This window comes from Urocitellus parryii, chromosome 3 (genome assembly GCF_045843805.1).
Source record: "Urocitellus parryii isolate mUroPar1 chromosome 3, mUroPar1.hap1, whole genome shotgun sequence".
Classification (NCBI taxonomy): Eukaryota; Metazoa; Chordata; class Mammalia; order Rodentia; family Sciuridae; genus Urocitellus; species Urocitellus parryii.
Window position 1 is genome coordinate 171,697,918 of NC_135533.1, and position 27,872 is coordinate 171,725,789.

The 27,872-nt window shown below is 42.7% G+C and overlaps 1 protein-coding gene across 1 annotated transcript in view; it reads left to right on the plus strand.

The window, feature by feature from the left end:
- Cacna2d3 (calcium voltage-gated channel auxiliary subunit alpha2delta 3) overlaps positions 1 to 27,872 on the plus strand; it is an 882,565-nt gene that overhangs the window by 371,522 nt on the left and 483,171 nt on the right. Inside the window, exons 6-8 of the mRNA XM_026388626.2 lie at positions 21,867 to 21,998; positions 26,967 to 27,027; positions 27,115 to 27,265. Of these exons, the coding sequence (XP_026244411.1) occupies positions 21,867 to 21,998; positions 26,967 to 27,027; positions 27,115 to 27,265 (344 nt within the window). The remainder of the gene's footprint in view (positions 1 to 21,866; positions 21,999 to 26,966; positions 27,028 to 27,114; positions 27,266 to 27,872) is intronic.

Sequence of the window (27,872 nt, forward strand, 5' to 3'; positions counted from 1 at the left end):
GAGATGAGCACCTTGGGCATACCTGGAAAGGACCTTTCCTCTGTCTCTTTTTCTCTCAGTCTCTTTTCTTTTGCTCTGATAGACTAGAAGGCTACTCTATGATTAATTTTTAAAAATTTGTTCTAATTGGTGATACATGACAGTATAATGCATCCTGACACATCCTACATAAATAGAGTATAACTTCTCATTCTTCTGGTTGTACATGATGTAGGATCACACTGGTTGTGTAGTCATATATGTACCCAGGGTAATAATGTCCAATTCATTCTACTATCCTTCCTACCCCATACCCACTCCCTTCCCTTTACGCCTCTCTGTCTAATCCAAAGTACCTCTCTTCTTCTCTAGCCCCACCCCTTTTTTATGAATTAGGATCCGAATATTAGAGAAAATTTTTGGCCTTTGGTTCTTTGGGATTGGCTTCTTTCCTTAGTATAATATATTCCAGTTCCATCCATTTACCAGCAAATCCATTATTTCATTCTTCTTTAAGGCTGAGTAATATTCTATTGTGTATCTATATCACATTTTCTTCACCCATTCATCTGTTGAAGGGCATAGTTTAGCTATTGTGAATTGAGCTACTTTAAACCCTGATGTGGCTGCATCACTGTAATATGCTGATTTTAAGTCCTTTGGGTATAAACCAAGGAGAGGGATAGCTGGATTCAAATAGTTGTTCCATTCCAAGTTTTCTGAGGAATCTCCATACTGCTTTTTATAATGGCTGCATCAATTTGCAGTCCCACCAGCAACGCATGAGTGTCCCTTTTCCCCACATCCTCACCAACATTTATTGTTACTTGTATTCTTGATAATTTCCATTCTGACTGGTGTGATATGAAGAATCAATAAATGGGATGGATTCAAACTAAAAAGCTTCTTCTCAGCAAAGGAAACAATAATGTGAAGAGAGAGCCTACAGAATGGGAAAAAAATCTTTACCATATGCACCTTCAATAGAAAAAAAAAAAAAAAAATATATATATATATATATATATATATATATATATATATATATATATATATATTTAAAAACTTAACACGGAAAAAACCCCAAATAACCCAATCATTAAATGGGCAAAGAAACTGAACAGGTACTTCACAGAAGAAGAAATACAATCAATCAATAAATATATGAAAAAAAAGTTTAACATCTCTAGCAATTAGAGAAAAAAAATTAAAACTGCTCTATTATTAATTTTTATTACAAGCAAGCTGACATGCATTGAGTGTTCATAGGTACCCAGCACCATGTTGGCTTTGGAGAAATTCCTCATGGGCTCTCTCCTATGAGATGGGGCTGTCAGCGCCTCACCTCAGTGTGGGAGCAGTAACACAGGTGCCCAACAGACTGGCAGGTAGGAATAAATGCTCAGGAAACACGTGTGACCCCTGTTAATAAAAGAGGTCTTTCCTTATCCTATCAGCATCGTTATTCTCATTTTACAGACAAGGACATTGGGACAGAGACAGGGAGAGAAAGACACAGAGAAAGGGAGGGGTGGAGCAGTGGACAGAAACAGACACAAACAGCAGAGGGCGCTGTCACATGCTGAGGAGTTCCTGCACTGCCTATTGGAGGGACCAGCATAACTTGTCCTGGAACAGGTGCACTTGGCCTAAGAGGGCAGAGGCCCATCCTGCGGTGGCGAAGGAAGAAGGCCCTGTTACCCGAGGGTGTGGCTCCATCTTTGCTGTCTCGTTCCCTTGCTGTAGGCCCTTGATACATCTCATCCCTCACCTGTCTCTCTGTACAGCAGGGCTGTTAACAGCCCCACCCAATAAGAGTCACGTGCTGAAGGAACATCTGGAATGAACATCTGCTGCCCACTTAACTGTCTTCCCTGCACTTGCTGGGGAACAGCTCTGTCATGGTTGTACCCACACAGAATCATAGTGGTGTTTCAGTTAGCTTTTTCACTTCTGTGACTAAAAGACCTGACAAGAACAATCCTACAGGAGGAAGAGTTTATTTGGGGGCTCGTGGTTTCAGAGGTCTCAGTCCATAGACAGCAGGCTCCACTCCTCAGGGTTGGAGGTGAGTCAGGACATCATGGCAGAAGAGTGTGGCAGAGGGAAGCCGCTCACATGATGATCAGGAAGCAGAGAGAGACTCCAATGCCAGATACAAAACGGATACCCCATAACCATGCCACCAATGACCCACCTCCTCCAGCCGCACTCTACCCAACTTCTGCACTCAGATAATCCCATTAGGGGATTAATTCACTGATTGGGTTGAGGCTCTTGTAACCCAATCATTTCTCCTCTGAATCTTCTCGCTTTGTCTCAAAGCAAGAATGAGCTTTTTGGGGGACACCTCACATCCAAACCATACAAGTGGCAAATATGCTTTGAATACCTACTGTCTGCAGGCTCTGTGCTAAGCACTCTTCCTACTGAGTTGCCCCTGGTCCTCCTGACTAGATGGAAAGAAGACATGATGTGTCACATTTCAGGAGCTCAGAGGGTCTGTGCCTGCTCATAGGCAATCAAGCACAGTCAAGTAGGATTTTGAACTTGTCTGTTTGGCTCAAGGCCCTGCTCCCTGTGGCTAGGTAGCACCTATACAGCTTTGAGACAGCACTTGCCACTGACTCTTGCAGTTCCGATCTGAACTGGGCACCGGCGTCTCTGGGAGGCCCTGTCTCAGCCTTTGTTTCTATCCTGGATCAGTAGCTGGCCATGGAATCCTCATTGGTTGCTTTTATCTACTTGTGCAGAAGCCTGTGAGGAAGGGCATCCTCCCTAGGACCAGGCCTGGGACCCTGGCCACATGCTTCTCCATCACTGTCATTTCCTGTCTTGGTGGCTCAACTTAGGTGACCATCCTGTGTCTACCTGGGGAAGGGAACTCTGAAGGAAATCTGGACTCTGGTAACAGACCTACTGAGAATGGCTTTGGACAAGTCATATCACCTCCCTGGACCTTGCAGTTTATTTAAAGACCTGCCAACTCTGCCAATTCTCCACCCCATGGGCTGCTCCCCAGCACCCTGAGGATCCTTCATAGAGAGCAATCAGAAGATGCAGATGCTAATCTCAGCTCATGGACCAGCAAACTCAAATACCTCCACGCTTCGGCGCATTCCCAGGGTACCCAGCAGTGGGTTTGGTTTGGTGTGGTTTCCTTGGTCCCTCTTCCCTCCCCTCTCTCAGCTTCCCTTCATGGAGACCTCATTCATGCATGGAGGTAGCGGAATGAAGACACACTCTTATGTCTAAGGAGAGAGAGACCCTTCACAGCCTCTTCCCCTGGCCTTCTCTGCTGTCATCCCCCTCTGACAACACAATGGGGATTTGAGGATTTAGGGGAGCAGGGACAGAGGATGCTAACTTTCCTGTGTTCATCGCTGCGGCCTCGAGGGAGGACTGACTTTGTCCTTAAAGGCTTAGCTGGCTTTCCACACTGCTTTGTTTTACTTTCCCTTGGCCATTGTGCAGAGATGTGCAGAATTTTGGGGGACCTCCATCTTATTTTGTTCTGAACACACCCATGTGTGGTGGAGATCCCAGGCCCACCTCTCTTCAGGCTGCAGGACTTGAAGGCTCCATGTTTTCTGCGTATTAATTTATTTTTAGTTCTGAATTTCAGGGAATGTGGCCCCAGGAATTTATTTATTTGCTTTTGCATTGGTTCTCATCAATACAACAGGGTCAAGAGGCTCTACCTAATAATCTGTCTGCTACTAACTGGGCATGTTACCAGGGCAGCTCACTCTTAGCCGACCCATCTATAAAATAGGGATTATATATATCCAAGTGTGATTTCACACCTGTAGTCCTAGTGACTTGGGACACTGAGGAAGAAGGATTACAAGGCTGATGCCACCCTCTGCAACTTAGTGAGAGCCTGTCTCAAAAAAACTAAAAAGGGCTGGAGATGTAGCTCAGTGGTAAAGGGCTCCTGGGTTCAATTCTCACTGACGAAAACAAAAGGTGGGGGTTACATTAATGTACACCCTTCAGTTAAATTTAATTAAATTTGTTACTATTCATAAGTGTCTTAGAATAGCCCCTGGTGCATTGTGAGTGGGCTATATGTGTTCATGTTCCCCTACCTTCTAATACTGTTGCCTTGGGCCAATTCCATAAGCCCTCTGTGGCCTCAGCTTCTTCATTTGTAATTCTGCATAGTAGGACCTACGCATTGGAGGATTAAGGGGACCATAGCATGAGCAGTGCTCAGCTGAGTGAATGGCAGGGGCTGCTTGCGTGGCCAGAGTTAGTACTTCTAGGGAGACGTGCTTTTGAAATAGAGCCAATTTTCTGTTCTCCTGTGTTATTTCTTATTCAGATAAAGCCTAGTGAGTTGCTTATGGCATCTCATCTATGACCCTCCATACTGCTTACATTCTTTTTTAATATTTTTAAGTTGTAGAAGGACACAATACCTTTATTTATTTTTATATGGTGCTGAAGATCGAACCCAGTGCCTCCCAAATGCAAGGTGCACACTCTACCTCTGAGCCACAACCCCAGCCCCCAAACTGCTTACATTTTAATATTGCATTTTTAAAAAAAAGTTTTTTACTTGTTGATGGAACTTTCTTATTTATTTATTTATTTATTTATTTATTTATTGGTGCTGGGTATTGAACCCAGAGCCTTGTGCATGCAAGACAAGTGCTCTACCAACTGAGCTATATCCCCAGTCTGCAATATTGTGTTTTGAGGGTACACTTGTGTGGTGTGCCGTTGGGGTGTCTATGCAATACATACCCTTATTTCCATCTGAAGACCTGTACCTCTTTGTCTTCCTATGTTTTTCCCCTCCTTCACCAAGGTCTTTGCAATTCATGTTACCCTCTTCATGGCCACATTTGACAATGTTTACATGGGTTAAGAGCGTATGTGTGTGTGTGAGTGTGTGTGTGTGTGTGTGTGTGTGTATGTGTTGAACATCTCTTTTCCAAGCTTTATATTTTCAAAATTGGTAAACTCAAGGCTGGGACAGGCAGTTTATATATTATGTGCATGAAAGGCTTCTCTGGTCAAGTTTGGAAATTTGTAAAGAAATGCATTAAACTATTAGACTGGTAAAGTATGTCAAAGAACATGCTCAGAGTTGAAGCAGTCCAACCAGTGGCTGGCATCTTAGAACTGGTTTTGCAAACCTGCAGACAGCAGACTCTGCTGTTGCAATGGAGGAGAAGAGCCACCACCCAATTTATTCAGAAGGGGAGAAAAAGGTAAGCCTGAGAAGCCTGCAGAGGGAAATACTCACCAACTCAATTTGCAGTTGCCTGGGGAAGGGCAGGCTGCTGTTTCTCCCTGGGAGAATTTCTGCAAAGAACAAACCCTACCAAGCGAACCTCATCTCCTCCTCTAATCAAGTGTCGGCTGGGCTATTGAACATGATGATTGTCCCAATTGTCCTTTTCACTTGGCCTGTGAGGCAGAGCTAGAGTCTTGGCGGTTCTTGGAAATAATGACCTCTTACAAAAACATCACATTCAGAAGCAACCTCTAACCTCTGATGCCTCCCTGGGCAAAAGCATTTCTTCCCTGGTCAACAGACTGATTTCTTGCAAATATTCATCTACAATAAAAACCAGAGGCGAACTGGAAAGCTGCTACTGAGTACTTTTTTTTTTAATAATAGAAATACCAACTACAAAACTAAATATAATTTGTCATTACCCTCCCCAAGATACCATGGGTGTTCTGAATTTGATGCTTTTTTTTTCAGATTAAAATGATCATTTCTTACCTGCTCATGCTGCATTAAATTAATGCAAGAAATTGTCTAATAAGACTTATAACTTAGCTTTTGTCCAATAATATACAGTTTAAAATCATTGAATTGGGAGGGCATTTTATTGGGTTGAATAATGTTCCCCACAAAATTACACATTGTGCTCAGAACCTTAGGCCGTGACTATCTTCATGTGCTTTTGCTTCTATAACAAATGTACCATAGTCTGGGTGGCTTAAAAATCAGAAATTTATTTATCACAGTTTCAGAGGCTGAAAAGCCCAAGATCGGGGACCACCATAATTGGGTCCTGGTGGCGGGGGTTGCGGAATTTGTGGTTTACAGATGACTGTCTTTTTGCTCTTGTCTGCACATGGCAGAGATCACAGAAGTAAGCTCTCATTTCTCTCTTTTTTCTTGGTACCAGGGATTGAATTGAGGGGTGCTTGACCACTGAGCTACATCCCCAGCCCTTTTTTAAGCTACCCAGTTGTGGTTGCTTGTTATGACAATCCTAGGAAACAAATAGGTCTTTATATAAAATGACTAGTCAGAGTTCTTCTCAGGAGACTTGATCTGAGACTTGAGGAAGGAGTGGAGAGCTATAAAGAAAGACTGAGGAAGCTGTCCTGAATCAGAGCAGCCTAAGGACACAGGACAACTAAGGTCACATCTGATTCTGCATTGGATCCATGCCCAGACCAAAGGAATGGATGTAGCCACTGATGAAATTTAGATAAGGTTTGAAGGCCAGGCAAGGCTATTATATCAGTGTTAGTGTTGTGGTTTTGCCGATTGATTATTGGACTGTGGGTAGAGAAGAGGTGAACATTTAGGAAAGTTCATTGAAGGGTATATGGGACTTTAAAAAAATAATTTTTGCAAATTTTTTGAAGTCTGAAATTGTTTTATAATGCAAATTTAAAATAATGATACTATTTATTTATAGGAGAAAGATGGTGGAGAAAGAGGTGGATTTTTTTGGTATGATTTTTCTGGTATGATTTTTACTGATCCCATATGCTAATTAACTATGTCTTATCCATAATTCAATTTTAAGAGATAAGATCTCTCTATATACCTGGTAAATGCAGGTTTGTCTTGGACATATTGCAAATGACCAGATAGCTCATGTGACCTTCTTTGAAGTCACAGACTTTTGTCTCTCTGTTCACCAGTTCTTTTCTTCCTTATACCTGTAAGTAAGTTATAATTATTTATTTATGTAAAGACAGATTCCTTTAAATATTCTGAGTACTAAAAAAAATGAAAGCAACCCCTTTATTTCCTTCCTCCTTGAAATGGCATGCCACACTGCTATGATAGGTCTGAGAGATACATAGGTTATTTGGAAAATTTGATATGTGGAACAAAAAGAAGGAGCTTAGGTTGTAAATGAGATTATTGCCCACAGAATTATCCACGTTCATCCAAACACCACTGTCTTTCCATAGATGGAGGTGTTTACACCAGGATATTAACAGTGGTTCTCAATTAGATGAGGGTGGCTTTAATTTCCTTTCTGATCTTTTGATTTATAAAAAATACATAGAGAGAATATTTTTGTTAATTAAATAAGGTGTTTTTAATATGAAAAATAAAACTATCTTTAGAGGTGATTTCTACTCCCTGCTCCCTGTTCCCCCACAAAGAGCTCCATGTTTAGTTTAAGATTTAAAAAAAAACAAACCCAAGTGGAAACTTACTGCAGAATTCATTTAACAATCCACCCTCCCTCCACTTCGGGACCAAGGTTTGGCCTCTGTTGCTGTTCTTGGAGGTGGCCAGTGGGAGAGCACAGCCTATATTTTGGTGGTCTAGTCAGTCTGAAGTAGCCAACGAGGAATAGTCTCTGGTTTAAGATGTCAAGTTGGTTTTTTTTCCCCCCTTAATACTGTCTGCATTTTGTTTATCAAAAGGTCTTTCTTGTGTTTCTCTTTGGCACAATTAAATAGATTTTAGAATTTGCAGTTGTGGGTCCTTAATATATTCATCTTGAGATGCCTTTGTGCATCTGTTATGTATTTCCATATTGTTTTTCCTAATAGTTTTGGAGAGATTTTAAACATTTTTTTTTCCCCTTGCTTTAAAGACAATGTCTGGAGAAAGTTAAGGACTTAGAAAGTTATTAATTTTTTGTACCCCCTCATCGTGCCGAAGTCAGTTGCTTTCAAGACAAAAACTCCCCCCACTCCTTAGTTTTTTTCTTTTCTTCTCTTTTCCTTTTCTTCTTAAATAACATTTGAGTTATCCTAGAGGGTTGGGTCAACCCTCTGGTATGATTTTTACTGATCCCATATGCTAATTAACTATGTCTTATCCATAATTCAATTTTAAAAGATAAGATCTCTCTATATATACCTGGTAAATGCAGACTGTGTTTTAGAGAACTAATATTGAACAACTTAAATTAGATTAAATATCTACTTTAAATGACATTTGCTTTTAAATAGTTTTACCTTTTATGATGGGCTATTGTTTTGATACAGGATTTTGTTTAATCTTTTCATCTTTTGCTATTTTTTGTTTCTCCCTCTTTCCTCTTTTCTGATTTCATAGTGACCAAGCAAAGCTTTTTAATTTTGGCCTTTAACCTTCAATTTGGTATCACGGATAGCTCTTACTGTAGGACAACTTTGGAGTAACATTGCTTTCAGTTCTTACCTAAGTTTATTATACTTTTATTTTGTGTGTATGTGTGTTCAGCACATGGTCAACCACTGAACTACACCCTCAGCCCCAAATTCCTTATATTCTAATCATATAAATACTACTTAAATAGCAACAACTTTATTTAAATTTATATACCCTTTATTTCACATTCAAAATAAAACTATGCTGTTTATTGATAAACAAATGGACCAAAGGGCAAATTCAAGGAAGATTAAATTAAAACGGCTTCATAAACAGCATGTCTTATTTCTAGTTAGCCTCTATAAAAAAAATTGCTCATCAAATGTGTTAGGGCTCCAAAATGTGACCAGAGGTTTCATTTACCCTGTGCTTCTAGCAGTTTGAAATATGTTCCAAACTAATGAAATTGATTAAGCAGGTCAACATCATGATTTAAAAGTTTAGCATCTGTTTTGCTAAGAGACCTTCCTGAATCATTTTTTTTCTATCCATATAAAAATAATAAAGTTTGGACTACTCCATATTTTGAGAAACTGTTTCCAAGACCTTGAATTACAAGCATGTTCTTGTTTAAACCATGCTGGTCACATGTGCAAGGGGTTCTGTCCTTGAAGATTTTTGGAGCACCACTTCCATTTCCGAAGGCCTGTTTTTGTCATACATCATTTTTGTAGCAGCTGGCTTCTGCCTGTCTTCGTGCAGTTGCTATTAAATATGGATGGTCCCATTAGTTTAATTTTTACAGCAATAACATAGTCATCGTCTTCTTCTTCTTCTCCTTCTCCTTTTCCTTCTCCTTCTCCTTCTTCTTCTTCATAGCGGGAATTGAACCCAGGGGCGCTTAACTGCTGAGTCACATCACCAGCTCAGCAAGATCCTGTCAATAAATTAAAAAAAATATATATTTTATTTATTGACAGGATCTTGCTGAGTTGCTTAGGGCCTCACTAGGTTGCTGAGGCTGGCTTTGAACTTGTGATCTTCCTAAGTCAGTCTCCCAAGTTGCTGAGATTATAGGTGTGCACCACTGCACCTGGCAATATTCTTCTTATTCATTGTTATTTGTAGCAGGTAATCTGCTGGATTTGCAGCATGATTTCCCACAGAGCCTTTCTTTCTCTCTTCAATTTCCTTGTATCCCCAAAGGTCTGTGTTTTCACATTGAACTTCCCTTCCTGGTGATTGATGAAGTTCCTTCTGTTTGCTACACAATTTTGAAAGGCTTAACCAATTACTTGTATACTAATATGGTAAGGAAATGCTCACTTGGGAAATAATATTCCAAATTTCAATTCTTTAACTGAATTAGTGGCATGCTGAAGTCTTAGGTCACTTGAATTATGTGGCCTCTGAGATGACTCTTTGGGTGTTTGTGGCCATACTAGACACCTGGAGATGTTTATGGTTTGATGTCAGTGTCTTTTCTTCCTTCGAGTGGCATCCTGAATTGTTTTCAGGAACTCATCTTTCATGGTGCCTGGGCCTGGTTCAGATTAGCCTACTGTAGCTCCTTTCTGTGCCAACTACTCCAGGGTTGGGTGTACACTGGTGAAAGTCAATGAAAAGTGAGGAGCAATCTGAAGATCTCTCACATTCTGCCCCTGAGGAATGATGGGATGCTGGTGAGTCCTCTAGCAATTCTATTGTCCTATGAGGAGAAAGGCTGGAGATGCCAGGTCACAGGCTCTAGGGTGTATGAAAGGAAAGGCCTGAGGATGGAGCCAGCCCTGAAGATACAAAATGGAAAGAAAGATAGAAACCAGGCCTTTTGTGGGCAGTCTCTAGATTATCCCACCCCTTCAAGCATTCCTGTCCCTCATCGGTTTATTTCTATGGGCTAATAGTTTTTAAGGGTATTAGGGATTTTCTAGATTGGAAAGAGTCCCAGCTTGAAGCAATTGGGAGTGCATCGATGTAATCACAGGAAAACGTCTCTAAGAAACCTTGGCTTAAGCAACTTAGTGGATTAATTAGTGAACTCCATTTTTTACCTCATCAACAAAATACCTTGGGTGGTATTTAGAGTGTACTGAATGCCCACAGCTAGAAAACAATCCCCAGTAGCCAAAAGGCCATGGTCCTACCTATGAAGATTAGCCAGCCAAGTGTCAAGAAGAAGGTGTTTACTGTGTTATTATAAAAGTATTTCCTTATTCTAATTCTGTTTGGTTAGCCAGCCAATTGTATCTAAGAATCTCTCTCTCTCTCTCTCTCTCTCTCTCTCTCTCTCTCTCTCTCTCACACACACACACACACACACACACACACACACATACACACATACATACACACACACACACACACTCACACTCACACACACACACATACACACAGAGTCAATTATTTCCATTCTCTATGTGAAAGCAGTGGATTATACAAACGGGGTGCCCATCCATCTTGGTTAGTCCGGGATGGACCTGATTTATACTAGTTTATTTTCATATACCAATAAAAAGACCCTCTTTTCCTCCCAGTGATCCAGTGTGGATGATAAATTTATGATCATCCTAGTTACAAAAATCACTTCACAGAATTAAACTTACTTTTTTAAAAAAAATTTTTCACAGGCCATTTATATGTTAAGAGGAGGGGACCTTCGAGCACCTGTCCCTGCTACTTAGGAATTAGTGTTCATGTGCTCCGGAAGGTCCATAAACAGAATTGTTGGGACTCATTTAATTTGGCTCGACTACTGCTGTTCCACAAGCCAAAGAAATAGCTGATAAAAAGAATTTTTAGGGTGAATAAGGTCCAGTGGAAAAACGGCTGGAGTCTCTTTATAAATGGTTCCTGGCCAACATCGCTGGAAGCTGGCATTGCTCCTAGCGCACATCATGGTCTTTGGAAGCAGTTTACACTTGCGGTGGTACAGTTCAGGGGGTTTACAGCCTGTAGATCCTCACATGAAACTGGGCACCAGAAGCAAATACTTGTAATGTTCTAGCCATGCGAACCCAGATCCTGGCGCCAAGTCCATCAAAACCACCTCCGCCCAAAATTGGCTTTCGCCCCGGAGCTGTGTGTGTGTGTGTGTGTGTGTGTGTGTGTGTGTGTTGGGGCGGGGGTCTGGGGGGGTCTTTCCTGAGATTTGCTCACAAAAAGATGTTGTCTACTTCTTGGAACATCTTTCCAAAGTATCCCAGGACTACTTCTTACGCCTGTTGTGTGACCACATCTACATTTTCATGTTCTTGGGGCTTGGTATCTAGCAGTTTGTCAGTTTCAGAGCAGGAAGACATAAAGATGTCTTTACATTTTTATTTTTAAAAGACTATTGTGTATACATATATGGAGTGTATTTATTATTTGCCATCCCACATCATTGTTCTGGATACTGTTAAGGTTTGGAGTGGAGTTACTAAGGACACCATGGGAGGCGCTGATGACCCTGGAGTTGCATTTCCCCAGCCCCAGGTGTTCCTTGGCCATAGTCATGACTTCATCCTTTGCTGCCCCAACACCTGTATGGTTACTGCCAGCTTTTCCCGTTTTTTAGGCTAGTACCACTGTGACAGCTGTTAAAAGGATGCGTAATCCAAACTGCAATTATACCTCAATAAATGTGTTAAAACAAACAAATGCATTCCTTTCCCCTGCCCCCAGGTCCCCCACCCTGACCTCTCTTAAAAAGCCAGACTCCTAGTTGCACGTTCCCTCTTCATTATAAATCTTCCACTGGAGCAGGAGAGTCAGGCCTTTGGGTGTTGACAACAAGCAGCAAACTTAAACTTGGCCCCGTTTCCTTTTGTAAATGTCCATAATCCGCTTATCTCCCTGCCTGGGCTTTCTGGGCCTGAGGGGGCTCAGGCTGCAGTGGTGACAGGAAGTTCTACTGCCTGCTTCCCGAGGTAGCCCTGTGTTCCATGCATTGCCCCCCCCACCCCACCCCCGCCGCACTACGCAGCCTTTGTCCAGCCTGCAACTCTATATCTTTGCACCAGCCATATCCCTGACAGCTTCTTAATTGCTACATGCATTTGTACAGTTCCCTGGCAATTATATTTTAGACCCTGTCAGGGTACCTGCTAGCCTCGGGGCTGTGTTTATATTAAATATCAATAAAAGGCTGATAACATCAGCCTGAATGGCAGGCTCACGAAATCATATTTTACTGGGAGCCAGGCCTGTCTGGAAGATGGAAGGAAGGTCTGAATTTCTTTTTCTCTTCCAAAAGGTTAAATAAAATGAGAGGAGACTTTCTGAGTGAATATCAGAAATGGGTTCTTACTAAATGATGACAGCTATATACTCTCTAACTGGATGTTGTCCAGAACATCAATTCTTTCTGCGGTTGTTTCTTTTGTACCCTCCCTCCACTGCCCTTGGGATGTAGGACAGGGCTTCAAATACTATAGATATTTTTAAGCCCTTGTTGACTGAATGGGTAAAAGTTTATTTGGCTTCACTTTGGGGAGAAAGGATAGGACAGAGGTCAAGGGTTAAATGGCTTGAAGCCCCACCCTATCCTCCATCCCTGTTTCCCACATAGTCCTCCATTGAAGGGAACATGAAAGTAGAGCCCAGGCTGTGTGGCAATGCCCTTCCCAGAATTTTCCTCATTCTTTCTTTTTTTGCTTATTTGTTCTTTCTATAGATACATGACAGTATAATTTGACACATTATACATACAGAGAATAAGTTAACTTATTCTAATGAGGATCCCATTCTTGTGGTCATAGATGATGTAGAGTTTCACTGGTTGTGCATTCATATATGAACATAGGAAAGTTATGTCCAATTCTTTTACCATCTTTCCCATTCCCACTCCCCCTCCCTTCCCATCATTCCTCTTTGTCTAATCCAATGAACTTCTAATCTTCCCTCCCTTGTTATGGCTTAGTATCCACATATCAGAGAATGAGATATGCCTTTGGTTTTTTGGCACTGGCTTATTTCACTAAGCATTACATTCTCCAGTTCCATCCACCTAGTGGCATTCTCAGAAATGGTACAGGTATTCCCAGGATCTGTGAGAACATGGAGGCTGCAGGTTAGGGCAGCCCATGTCCTGTGAGCACATAGCGGCACTCACCCAGAGAGGCTCCATGAGGGGTTCCCATGCCCCAGTGTGGGTGGTCTAGGCTTCCTTATCGTTCCCATTCTTTCATGATGCTTATGATTAACTTAGGCCAATTGGAGAAGCCCTAGGAGAGTGGCCTGCTCTGCATTCCTAGGACTGTACTCACAGAGAAATCAGTTTTAGTCTGAAAAATCTGTGACAGTCCAGCTGTTTGGGAACAAAGTCACCCTGGCCACAGTCAATAGAATTTCCCATTTGTTTGTGATCTAGGGAGTATGCCAGCTCCCTGGGCCTTTTCCCACAGTGTAGCTCCTCTGCAGTATGGTGATGTAAGCCTTCCCACTCCTGGGCACTTCCTGCTTGGATCCTGGGATGAGGCAGAAGAGCTCTTCAACTGCCGGAACATCATGTGTTCAATGAGCATGTCCTCTCTGGACTGGCTTCTCTGATTCTGCAGCCCCAGTGCAGGAGCCTCTAAGCATTCCCCTGCCTACCCCCCCCATACCCGTTCAAGCTTACTTATTGCTGAATGGCAAAGGTGTGTACCTACCTTCACTCCAAACACTCCAGGAGCCTCCACTGCTTTGAGATGTGACCAGACTTAAGGTTGGAATCTTCAAAGCCCCCTTGTCTCCCCTCCCCACTTCCTACTACCCAGTCTCCTAAATTCTAGGCACTTAAACTTGCTTTGGCTCTGCCAGGAACACTCTGCCTACTCACCCCTCACCATCAAGTACCTGTTCATTCTGCAAATTCCAACTCTCCCACTAGACTGTGTCTGCGCTTTAAAGATTATGTCTGGTTTTGCCCACCACTTTATCCCCCAATCCTAGCACCTGTTGGCACGCAGTAGGCATTCAAGTGTTTGTTCAATCCATGAACTTAGCAGTTTGTAAAAGGAACTACCTCTGCCAACTTCTACCTTGGGTAATGGAATGTACTGGGGCAATGGACTTCAAACCTTGGAGGATCCATTTCCTCCTGTGTAAAACGGGGCTAGGAAGGGTAGTTTGTTAATGCCTGGGAAGGGTCACCCATGGTGTACGGCACGTAGTGAGTGGTCTATGAATGCCCCTTCTCTGCTGCCAGCATTCTCATCGTCATCAACATCACCATCATTTTGATTTCTATCCTGCAATCTTTCTTAATATCTCTGACAAAGTCTTGTGAATGGCTTATGCCCGGAGAAGAGGGGGAGGGAATACAAGCTTCTCCACAAAATGGAAAATATGTTAAGAGAGGAAAAAACAGAAATCTAATCATTGAAATGAATTCTCCTTGAGGAAGTTTCCTTGAAGTGCAGCACAGGCAGGCAGTAGGCACAGAGAATCTGGAGACTTCTTTGGGATTAGCCAAGTGATTTGCTTCTCACCTCCATCCAGACTGGCTCCGCATTGGGCCACAAGCCTCTTCCTGTCCCTCTAGTCCCAGGACTGCCAGAAATTAGCTCCATTTTTTTTTTTTTTTTTTTTGTGTGTGTGTGTGTGTGTGTGTGAGTGTGTGAAAAGCAACCTGCATTTAATATTGAGCGTATTTCTAGTTTCAAGGGAGGGTAAATGTTTGGCAAATAAACCTATTTTATAATTCATCACACATTAAGTTGTGTTCTCCAATAGATATAAGTGCTTGATGATTAGCATCGAAACTCTCCATTATTTAATCTGTGATCTATTTAGAATGAATGGAGGAGATGTCATTTACTTGCTGAAATGGGAGACAGGAAAACTCTCCAGCTGTTCTCAATCTCGTCCAGCACGTGGCTCTGCAGAGAGCCTGAGTGTGGACTCCACAGGGCCCCGCCCTTCTGGCTTCCGGAGCCCCGTGTGATTTCACATCTGGGAGGTTCACAGCCTTGGAGACCTTCAGGAAAGCCTGAGCTCCTCCCTCCAGTCCTGATCAAGGCAGGAAATACCTTCTTCCTTGCACTTCCACACTTTAAACAACCCGTGCGTGGAGTCTGAGCTCAGGCCTTTCCCTTCCAACAATGGTTTTTGGGGAAACGGTAATTTGTAATTCTATATGAGCTTATAATTGTTCATATCCACTCACATTCCCCAAGAAATGGACACAAATTCTGTGGAAGAAAATGGAAAGTTTAGATTAATTCAGTCCCACTCATTCACTGGAGAATAAATGATATTGAAACAACAACAAAAAATTGAGTGTGTCAGATAACTTTGAGGCCTGGAGAGGAAACTCAAGTCCTAAGACAGCCATAAGGAGTCTGATGACTTGTTCCAGGAAGAGGAAGTTGCTGTGCTTGCTACAGATTGCACAAAAGAAATTAGATTTTGGAACCATGAATAAAGGTATGATGGGCCTTGGCGCCAGTAGAGTACAGGTCCGGTCCATCAGAAAAACACATGCTTGGCAGGGAACTGCTGATCTGCTAAAGTCCTTACCGGGGTCTGCCTACCCCTCCAGCCTCATCGGGTACCTCCCTCTCCCCTCACTAGCCCCAGCAACCCCTGCTTTCTTGGTAGTCACTGAGACATTGTTTCTTGGCAGCTCAGGGATTTTGAACTTGCTGCTTCGTCCCCTGTGAAGCTTTTGCTGGCTTAGGTGATTGGGGGCCTCCCAGAGGTGGGACACTCCCTGACCACCCAAATTAAGAAACTCCCTTCCCCCTTACACCGTAACTTTCTGATCAATCCCATTTTACTTTTTGGTACTGGGGATTGAACTCAGGGGCACTCCACCACTGAGCCACATCCCCAGCCCTATTTTGCATTTTATTTAGAGACAGGGTCTCACTGAGTTGCTTAGTGCTTCACTTTTGCTGAGGCTGGCTTTGAACTCGAGATCCTCCTGCTTCAGCCTCCCCAGTCACTGGGATTACGTCGTGGGTCAACACACCCGGATTTTACTTTTTTTAAAATCACACTATTTCTATTGGGAATTCTCATTCAATCATCCCTGGTGACTCTCTTCCTCAGACTGAAATGCCTGGCTCGTTGTCCGGTTCACTGTTGAATGCCCAATAGAGTAGGTGCTCAATAAATAAATACCTATTGAATGAACAAATGAATGAGAGTCATCAGAGTGTCTTTCACTGCTAATTTAAGGAAGGGAGAAAGAGACCTTGTTAAAGTCTTACCTGGATAGTCTAAGGACAGCCAAACTCCCCTGGGTGGGGAATTGTGGACTCACTGCAGTACAGACACTACTGATGTACCTGAGTGATGTCTGGCGTTCTCCCCCAGCCTTTGGGGAAGGACTGCTCTCATCTCTCTTCCACAGATGAAGAGGCCATGGCTTTGGGATGTTAAGCCACAAATCCAAGACTAACAAGCACCAAGTGAGATCTCTACCTGGCGCCCTATACCAAAGCCCAAGTTCTAGACTTCCACTGGGCCACCCAGCAACACTCCATGCAGACAATAGGGGTGAACGCTGGGAGCTTTTCTTGGACCTTATTTATTTATTTTTCTCATGGTCAGAGTAAGTAACAGCCAATATTCATGAATCCTTTTTGTAATTCCCAATTGGTGTGCTAAGTGCTTGATGTCTGTTGTTTGGCTGGGACCCAAGGAGGCTGACCTTCTGAGGCAGGATTCAGGAGGAAGGAACTCATGACTGAAAGATGGTGTTAACTGGGGCCATCATTCAAAGATGTGGAACTAAAGTGAAAAGGTGGGCAAGAGTGTGTAGCCACCTGTCACACTGGAGACCACGTAGCAGAATGCAAATCTGAGGGTAAAGCTTGGGAGAGAGCAGTTATTTGAATGGAAATGAAGGATGGGGATGACAAAAGCTATTTGTTCTTGGATTATGTAATATGTTACAAAGAGAGCGCAGGGATGTACCAGATGCTCTTTGGATACAAATTGTGAATTTATCACCATAGTGGACTGGGACTCTTATTCTCTAAACATCTGCTAGTGGTCTGTTTTAGTAAAAGATTAATTACCTGATAAATTCTTGACTGGTATTGGGATAATGGCTCAGAAGATAGAGGGAACAGGACCATTGCTATTCCTGGACTTCTTAGGAACCAACATGGATACTCAGTTAACGTGGATTACACAGGAACAGTGGGGAAATGACCATGTTGTCTGGGAGTTGATTTTTTTGACCATAGGCTGGGATTGACACACTAGATATTGAGAAAAATAATTTTAATCCATTATAGTGCAATACAGGCAGATCTCTATGATGGAATATATTCACACGCATATTCTCTATGACAGACTATGCAGATTCTTATCTGAATTCTTCCCATAAAGAAGAAAAGCGTGAAGACTTTTAAAGCTCCTTTATGAGGGAAAAGTCCTGTATTTATCAACCTTTAAAAGAATATGTACAAGGGCTCAGGATATAGCTCAGTTGATAGAGTGCTTGCCTTCTAAGTCCAAGGTCCTGGGTTCAATCCCCAACATCACCAAAACAAAACAAAAGAATATGTACAAACCATGAAATATGAGTATACTATATCAGAATAATTAAGACAGTATGTGTACTGGGTTGACTATTGGCTCCAAGAAAATATGTAGGAACCCTAATTGCCAGTACCTGAAAATGTGACCTTATTTGGAAATAGGGTCTTTGAGGACCTTAGACAAGGTCATCTTGCTTCTAGGATGGACCCTAAATCCAACTACTGTTGTTCTTAGGAGAGAAATAGAGGGAGATCTGGTGCAGAGAAACATAGAAAGGAAGGTCACGTGAAGATGGAGGCAGAGATTGAAGTCAGGAGTCTCCAAGCCATGAAATGACAAGGGTTGCCAGAAAGCACCAGAAGGTAGGGGAGAGGCATGGAATGATCTTTCCCTCAGAGCCTCCAGAAAGAATCAGCCCTGCTAACACCTGAATATGGAATTTTGGCCTCCAAAACTGCGAGAGCATCAATTTCTGTTGCTTAGACCATCCAGTTTGTGGTAATTTGTCATAGCACTCACAGGAGGCAAATATAGTACATGAAGACTGTAAAAAGATCAGAGGTGGAGATGGAAGCCCAAACTAGCCTAAATGAAACAAAGGGAGCTTTTTTTTCCTTATTTTTATTTGTTCTTTTTTAGATAGACATAACAGTAGAGTGTATTTTGACATTATATATTATACATACATGGAGTATAACTTATTCTAATTAGAATAACCCATTATATTATAACCCATTCTGTGGTTAGACGTGATGTGGAATTTTACTGGTGGTGTATTCCAATATGCACATAGGAAAGTTATGCCCGATTTATCCTACTGTCTTTCCTATTCCCATTCCCCATCCCTTTTCTTCATTTCACTTTGTCTAGTCCAATGAACTTCTGTTCTTCCCTCCCCCACCTCCTATTGTGTATTAGCGTCTGCATATCAGAGAGAACATTCAGCCTTTGGTTTTGGGGGATTGGCTTATTTCACTTAGCATGATAGTCTCCAGTTCCATCCATTTACATGCAATTGCCATTATTTCTTTCTTCTATAAGGCTGAGTAATATTCCATTGTGTATATTTACAACATTTTCTTTATCCATTCATCTCTTGAAGGGCACCTAGGTTGGTTTCATAGCTTAGCTCTTGTGATTTGAGCTGCTATAAATATTGATGCAGCCATTGAGTCATTTTAATATGCTGTTTTGAAGTCCATTGGTTATATATCAAGAAGTGGGATAATCCGGTTAAATGGTGGTTCCATTTCTAGTTTTCTGAGGAATCGCCATACTACTTTTTGGAGTGGTTGTGTCAATTTTCAGTCAAAGGGAGCTTTGAAACAATTTTTGAAAGAAAGCACAAACAAGAAAAGGCTAGACTTGCTGCTTGGCAGGATGCTGTCATTTTTTCAGGTGATTGTGCGGGATCACTACTGTAGAGGAAGCAGCCAGCTGTTGTGATGGTTCAGCCTCAGCATGGTGTTGCCTCCTCCTATTTGGATGGTGGAAGGGGCTTTAGTCCTGGGTGAGTAGGGAGATAGGAAGTGTCGATTCACCTTTTGCATATTTTGACTTCTGGCGTCTGTCGATAATGTTGGGAAACCATTTTTAACTTAACATCTTTTTCTTTTCTTTTACTTAGATGAATGCCCATGTAATTTTCCTATCTTTTTCTGTCTCTTAAATGACAATAACAGTAGGCTGCCATTCAAGATTTTTCCCTTCCATTAAATGTGCTTGCTAAGCAAGCTTGTAAAATCAATATGCTGTGATTATTTTACAAGTCAGGGGAAGTGTTATTTCAAATATTTGATCCAATGGGTGTGTGGAACACAGCCCCCATACTAAGTAGATTGTATCTTTTAGTGATTAGCTTCTCTCTGTTCACCATGACCTTGGAAAACTGAAAACCTCCTTTTCTTGAAGAAGCTTAATTTCAGATTTGGAGTCCAGGTAAAGTGGGTGAAAATGTCCTCAGACCACACGGTTCCTTTTGCGTTTCTGAAGGAGCTCACAGTTCCACAGGATAAATCTTAGGATTTTAGGATCCCCTAGAAGGATGGGCAACTTTATTTCTTTATTTATTTATTTTTTTTTTGCTCCCAAAGGAATCAGAATTGTCTAACTGGACCAATCCCAGTAACCACACTGAATAAAAAAGAATAGTCTAATTGAAAACCCCTGGATTCTTTAGCATGTTGAGGCAGTAACCTAGTAAAATGGAATTTTCGCCTCTCATCATGGAAGGTTTTTATATGAGGCCAACATAATAAGGCCTCAAAGGAGGCCAAGAACCATGGATTTTTCATCGTCATTATTGTATTTGCATCTTTGTGGATTTATTTAAATGGCTTTGCAGGTAGGAGTGAGTCACAATAATTACTGTCAAACTTGGACAAGAACAATCAAGGGTTCCATTTTCCAGGATCAGGAGGATAAGGTCTTTCTCAAAATTACTCTGCGGTACAAGGTTGAATTGGTCATTTTCACTCTCCTGGGCTATGATGTGGTTGATTATAGTTGACAAGAGTTAGAGCATTTACCCTTGAGATGGAAGTCAGAATCCCAATGGCCTAAGTAATCTAAAAAAAAAAAAAAAAAAAAAAAAAAATTAGGCAGGATGTCAGACAAGACCCATGTCCAGCAGCTGGGTCAGGTGCCATTTGGTGGGCATCAGGAGGTGACATCAGGAGGGCCGCCGTCTGTCGGAGGGGAGGATAAGTGTGTAGCGAGGCATGGAGGGACCAATAGTTTTCTTGTCTGCACACCTGCTTTTATGGGCATTTCTAGTGTTGTTTTTTCTCTTTTGATTGACAATGCAACTTGAGGATCGGAGTGACGGAATCTGTCCTCGGGCTCCCTGTGTGTGTAGTACTGAGGGGTCTGAATACCAGGCCAATGGAATGCCTCCTTCACTGGCTGTGTAGATGCCTTTTGCTGGTAACTCTTTCCTATTGAATTTGTTGAACTTTCTATGTAGATCTGTAGAGCGAGTCTTTTTATCCTTATTTTGCAGGTAAGAGAAGCACCATCAGAGACTTTGCCTCTCGCTCTCTGGTTGGGTGCTCTGAGGACAGGTGTTCTGTTATAAGTGACAGGAAAGGAAGTGAGTAGGGTGCCCCCACTGCAGGAAGGTTCAATGAGGGTCTCTGCCTTCTCTTCCGGATGATTAATATGCTCATCCTGCTGTCATGTTCACCCCCTGTCATCTTGGGACTTGACACTTTTCTGCCCTCTTAGAAGAGAATATGGCTAAATGTGGCATCAGTTTGAAGCAGGATCTTCAGAGGTAAAAATAAACCAATAAAAGGTGGATGGTCATGGAGCATCCTCAGCAATCACCTTGCTTCTGCCAGTATGCCAGAAATATTGATTCTCTCTCTCTTTTTGTCTTTATTATTATTTTTTAAAATCCATGAACAAAAGGTAAAGTGTTATCTCTAAGCTGCCAAGGGTGAGGAAAAGAGGTTTGCTAATGGGATCAGAATGCAAACGAGAAAATGATTGTCTGGTTTCTGGAGACCTGACTTTTCTTTGTGCATCCCTCCATCCTGCCCTCCATCCAGCCATACAAATTTTGGGATTTCTGCCATGTGCTGGTCCAAAAGTACAGAAGATGATCGTTAGAGATGGTCTCTGCCTGGGTGGAGCGTACTCTCCACTGAATAAGAGTGGAGAGGTTCAGTTACATCATTCCAATTCACTTATTTATATAGAGCAAACTTCCACATTAGAAGCGGAGAGAATGAGGACAGGGCTGTATTGGCTGAGGTTGTTACCGTGAGAGAAAACACATTTTTCCTGTTTTTAATGCTAAAAGTTCTGGGTGAAAAGCAAGAAAGATTGCTAAGAAGGTTTCTTTTTGTATTTTTAAGAGCAATGGTTCATATGAAATTGGAAGTTGGAAATAAAGGGACATACATTTCCAGCAAGCAGCTAAGAGTAGATCCTCCTGGGTGGTTCAGAGCTCACTCAGGAGGAGAAACCTGAGAGTTCGGGATCCCCAGGACCTAAGTCTCTTAGGGGACTAGACTTTCTTTGCAGCCACCTGCAAGGTGAGCCTGTGAGCTGCTGCCATGGGACCTGTGATGCCAGGATTTGCCCTCACTGTGGTTGCTAACAATCCTCTCTGTTCTCTTTTCAGATCCTGCCATTGTCAATGGGGTTTACTGGTCTGAGTCACTAAACAAAGTGTTTGTCGATAACTTTGACCGTGACCCATCTCTCATATGGCAGTACTTTGGAAGTGCAAAGGGCTTTTTTAGACAGTATCCCGGTGAGTATTGTTGTGTTGATAATTATGATTTCCAATGAATGATCCTGTAATACTTTTTTTTTCCAATCTGGGTTAAAATTTCTCTCCCTCCCCTTAAAGAAAATGAAAGAGTTAAGTTCTGTTGTCAGGGTTTGGGATAGGAATGATAAGGTGACATCAGTGGGTGTAGGTGGCTTTAGCATCTTTCTGAACAGAGTAATTCATAGAATTGCCACCAGGGCTGAGGGGGTGTGACTCAGTGGTACAGCCCTGGCCTGGTAGGCATGCAGCCTTGGGTTTCATCCCTAGTATGGCAACAAAACAAAACAGACAAAACTTCAAGTCACAGAGATGGGGGGTGGGTGAAATGTACCATGTTTAATCATCCTGGGCAAGTGTTTGGGGCCATTGTGATGATAATTGTTATTAAGGGAAAGAGCAAGTCATTCCTGGGCAGAATTGAATTCTGAGTAAAAGGTGTCAGAGATTGAACTTGAACTTGGCTTTCCCCACCCCAGAGCTGGTTCCCTTGGAAGAAGAGGTTGAAATGGTCAAAGCACCACAGATGGCTGCAACCTCTCCCGGAAGGCCCCCCAATGACACCCCCGAGCAGTGCGTGTGTGAGCATTTGTCCCTCATGCCTGTGTAACAGGTGTTCCTTCCGGGGGTTCTCCCAGGCTTCTGCTTTGCAATAGGATTTTTAATTCTGGCTTGGTTTGAATTTTAATTAAAACGGAAAGTTTTAATTTTGCTTACAAGTTGTGAAAGCAGGACTCGGGGCTGCAATTGTGCCAACATCACAGCTGTAGAAATTAACAAGCTCAACCTAAAAGAAGGAAAGAAAGAAAGAAAAAAAGAAATAGAAAAAAAAACACTCTGCATAATCTTGGAGCAATTAAGTGGAGTCTTTTTATGTTTTCATTAAGTAAGACTAGGCACCTGATGGCTTCCCACTCTGTGGCACAGAGATTATCAGCCTTCGCTGCCAGGAGCTGTTTGCCCTGCACACAGCATCTGTGCCCCAAGACTTGCCTGCCGGGGTGTCTGCTTTGCCAGATTAGTCGACATTTCCTGAGAGCTGTGTTCAGCAGGGAATACACACTTCCTCCTGGAACGTGTGGAAATTTAAGCAATAAGCATCCTATTAAAGATAACATTATAATAAACAGTGGACTATTAAAGTTTCAGTGTTGGCAAATTGCAATCTGCCTTGATGCACTCCACAGAGAGCAAATTTGATGCAAATCTTGTGAGACTGGTGCATGGAGGGGAGGCTGGCCTGCCCAGCAAGCCAATGGACACATAGCCATCTGACCCTGTGGCATTTGGCTGAGGGGGAAACAGATCGTAGCAACTACAAATCATCTGTTCCCTCCACCAGCAAAAAGTCTTTAAAGAATCATCGGGAAGACAATGGAAAACAAAAGGATTCCTTTGTTTATGTAACTTGGTTTATGTTATGGGGGAGATTAATTTATGTATAAGGATGTTATCAGTTAGAGCAGATGAGTCAAAAATGTTTGTAGTTTTTTTATGAACTTTTTGGCAAGATTTTGACTTTGCATCTTTACTGTATTAATAGGCACGGGGCACAGTCTTCCAAAGGTATTGTGTTGCCATGATAAATGTCAGATGGTTAGTCAACTCTGTGCTTCATTCTAAACACAGAGCACACCTCCACAACACAACATGAACATGTTTTGCTATGACTTCTTCCTTCCTCCCTTCATTTCTTTCTTTATTTTTTCTTTTTGGTACCAGAGATGGAACCCAGGGGCACTTAAACACTGACCCACATCCATATCTCTTTTTTTTTTTTAGAGATAGGGTCTCACTAAATTGCTTAGGACTTTACCAAGTTGCTGAGGCTGGTCTTGAACTCGCGATCCTCCTGCTTCAGCCTCCCAAGTAACTGGGATTACTGGCAGGCACCAACACATACATCAAGGATTTTTTTTTTTTTAAATCAGGATGCTTCTTTTCATTTTTAGAGTAGTATAATAGTACGAATTGGTGGTAGGTCCCCATGTCTTTAAGCAGAATGAATCTCAGGTCTAGTTCCTAGGCCTCTGTCCTTGGTAAGCCAAATAAAGATAAATACACTTATCATGGATTCTGGTTGCAAGTGAAAGAAACCCAGGGCCAGTTAGTTCAGGCAAGAAAAACGTGTATTGGCTCATGGGACTTGCAATTCAGTGCTGTTTTGGAGCACTGCTGCATTTCACTAGGGATGGGGAGGGAACACTGGCTGTAGACTTGCAGGATTTCTCAAAGAGTGTCCCAGGAGAAGACAGAGCACATGTTCCAATAGTTTGGACTTAAGTCCAAGGATTTGCGCGGTATGGGTGACATGCCCACCACTGAAGCCATGGGACTGGGTAGTGGATAGGTTGAGCCATCTAAAACCATGGAGATTCGTCAGGATGACTGTGGCCTTGTCTAGAGTGGATCCTCAAAGAAGGGGTCATTTTGGCCACCATGGGGAGATAAGAGAGATGAATAGATCATCACGATGCAGTGTGTTTCATACTAAGATGCAGAAATAAAAGGCACTGGAGGAGTACTGAGAGGAGTACCAATCCCAGCTTCTGGGGTAGGAGGCAAAAGAGTTCTGGCATCTGAATTGAAGGATTGGCTTAGAATTTGACGGAGGGCAGGGATTCACATGTAGACTTCCACAAGTCCATATGGACATATGATAACTCTTACGCTGTCTCAAAGAAATTTATGTTATGGTGGAAATGTTCTTTGTTGATGCTGCCACCAATGTCATTCTGTCATGGAGATTCAGAATGCACTTGAGTGATGATGGAAGGTCCTCAGTTGACTGCCCCATGAAGCGGAAACCAGTTTTGCTTTTATCCACTGAACTCATGCAGAACTTCTCATGGAACACAACTAATGGAAGTGCTGATGTCAGGAAGAGAATGATGGCATTGGAGTGGGGGGAACAGGTCTTGTCCTATCCGGACACATTAGGAAAACTGGAAGATTTCAGCTCAAACATCGGGTTTGGGTAGGGTGACCCAATGAGACTCAGCCAGCCCTGATTTGAGGTCATGGCATGATGTTAATTGTTACAGTGAGGGTAGCTGTGCCTGGAACTGCCTGGAGGTACTGTCTTCACTTACACTTCATGCATACCTCGTGTCCTGATGACAAGAGGCCTGGGTCTTGTGCTCTTTCTGCTGCACATCTCTCCTCTGGCATGGACTTTCTTTAAGCACAGCCATGCCAGTATTCCCTCTGTTCCTGGAACATGTCATGTTCTTCTCAGCCTCAGGATCTATACACACCTGATGCTTCCCTTCTGGGGTGTTCCTCTCTATGGCGTTTTCACCCACCATTTTTGCTCAGGAAGTCCTACCTATACTTGGTGGTTGAATAGTGTCCCTCAACATTCAGGTCAACCTGGAGCCTCCAAAGGTGACCTTTCTTGGAAACGGAGTCTTAGAAATGGAAATTAGTTAAATCAAGATAAGATCAACATTTGATTAGGTTGGTCCTGAATCCAATATCATTGGTGTCTTTGTAATAAGAGGAGAGGACCTCAACTCAGAGGGAAGATGACCATTTAAAGATGGAGGCAGACTCCATCTCAAGTCAAGGGCACTGAGAATTGTTGGGATCCCACAGGAAGCTAGGAAAGAGGCAAGGAAAGAGAGGCATAACCCCATGGACAACCTGATTTGGGATATTTCACCTCAAGAACTGTGAGAAATACTTTTCTGTCAAGAAGCTTACACCCAACAAGCACAGTGGCATTTGCCTATATTCCTAGTGGCTTGGGAAGCTGAAGCAGGATGATCCCAAGTTCAAAGCCAGCCTCGGCAACTTAGCAAGGCCCTACAAACTTATCGAAACTCTGTCTCTGGCTATTTTTTAAAAGGGCTGGGGGTGTGGTTCAGTGGTTAAGCATCCCTGGGTTCATTTTCTGGTACCAAAAACAAAACAAAAACAAGCAAACAAAAAACGAGAGGTGCACACAGCCCAGTCCATTGTCCGTTACTGTGGCAGCAAAGTAGCTCACCATCATTCTATCATGGCTCCAGGATGCCTCCTCCCATCAGGAATTAGACTCACCTTTTAAACACTAACATAGCATCCAGCACTTCTTGTTCATGACCCCTCCAGTGCTTGTGTCTGTTTCCTGCTAGATGTGAGGCCCCCCGAAGGCAGGCAGGAGCCAGGTCCATCTTTCTCTGTCACTTCTGTGTGCCCACTGTCCGGCAGAGTGTTCGCTAAAGCAAATGCCTTCTTTTTAAATGAACTTCTATTTTGAAAAAAAAAAAATAAGTTGCAAATAAAGAATGCTGTCACCCTTGGATACATCCTGAGCTAGTTGCAAACCACAAGACTAAGGATGTTGGATCTGGTTTTACTCATGGAGAAAATTCCTTAGGCTTCAGGACCTGAAATTCAAACTCTATGATGTGGCATAATTAGAGCCATTTTATTTCATTTCAGTGTGGAAAGTCAGGCCAACATTCTTGATTTTGAAAACAGGAATAAGGAGGGGAACAGACCTGTGTATATTCTAAGATGGAAACATTGTATCGTATGATTTCTACCCCCATGCTATAGACATTACCTCACCTGTGTCCAGGGATGGGGACCAGACTTGCCTAGAAATCTATGAATGATGCCACCAGCTCCAACAACTTGCTAGACAGTGAGAAATGACCTTGACTACTATTATCAAGGTCACATCTGGAGTCACATCCTCTCTTGATGGACAGCATGGCAGGAAAGATGTCTCCACTCTCCAGCAGGTTTCTGTAGCAACTGAACTTGGATTGTGTCTCTATAAGGTCTCAGGCAAAGGGCAGGGGGGCCCTCCCAAAGTTGATTGTGTGGCATAGGATGAAGCCTAGTGTTGGTCTTTGCCTGTGATTTTTTTCACCCTGTCCATTCACACAGTAAAGCCAGAGCAGCCTCTAAATACAAAGAATAAATCTGAAGTTTCTGATGACCCCGTTTTTCTTCTAGGGATTAAATGGGAACCAGATGAGAATGGCGTCATTGCCTTTGACTGCAGGAACCGAAAATGGTAGGCAATGGTCAATCTCTTATTGTTTTAGAGGAACACTTGAAGAGAAGTCAGGATTTATTGGTCCTTCATTGTTCCCTGCCCTAGGTACATCCAGGCGGCAACTTCTCCAAAAGACGTGGTCATCTTGGTTGATGTCAGTGGCAGCATGAAAGGACTCCGTCTCACAATCGCGAAGCAAACGGTTTCATCCATCTTGGATACCCTGGGGGATGATGACTTCTTCAACATCATTGCTGTGAGTTGTTGTTGTTGTTTTTGTTTGTTTGTTTGTTTGTTTTTTGGTATGTGGATTGAATCCAGGGGCACTTAACAACTGAGCCACATCCCAGACCTTTTGTATATTTTATTTAGAGACGGGTCTCACTAAGTTGCTTAGGGCCTCGCTGAGTTGCTGAGGCTGGCTTTGAACCAGTGATCCTCCTGCCTCAGCCTCCCATGTCCCTGGGATTTGAGGCATGTACCACTGCACCCAGCTGTTTTATATTTTCTTTGCAGTTGGGGTTCACCTGCTTTTGTGTGTGTGTGTGTGTGTGTGTGTGTTTGTGTGTGTGTGTGTGTTGCTGGGCATTGAACCCAGGACCTTGTGCATGTGAGGCAAGCACTGTACCAACTGAGCTATATCCCCAGCCCTCACCTGCTCTTTTAGCAGCAAGAAAGTGACCTCATTATCCCTGTTGTATATACAATGCCTCAGAGGTTAGAAAATGAGGGCTGGTTAGTCCCCTGTGCACTGGCTGAATCATGGACAGAGTGGTTTTCAGAGACAGGGAATGAAGTTGAGCACATCCCCTGTTCCAGCCCAGTATTCAGCTCAGATCGTGTGCTCCCGAGAAGCCAGCCTT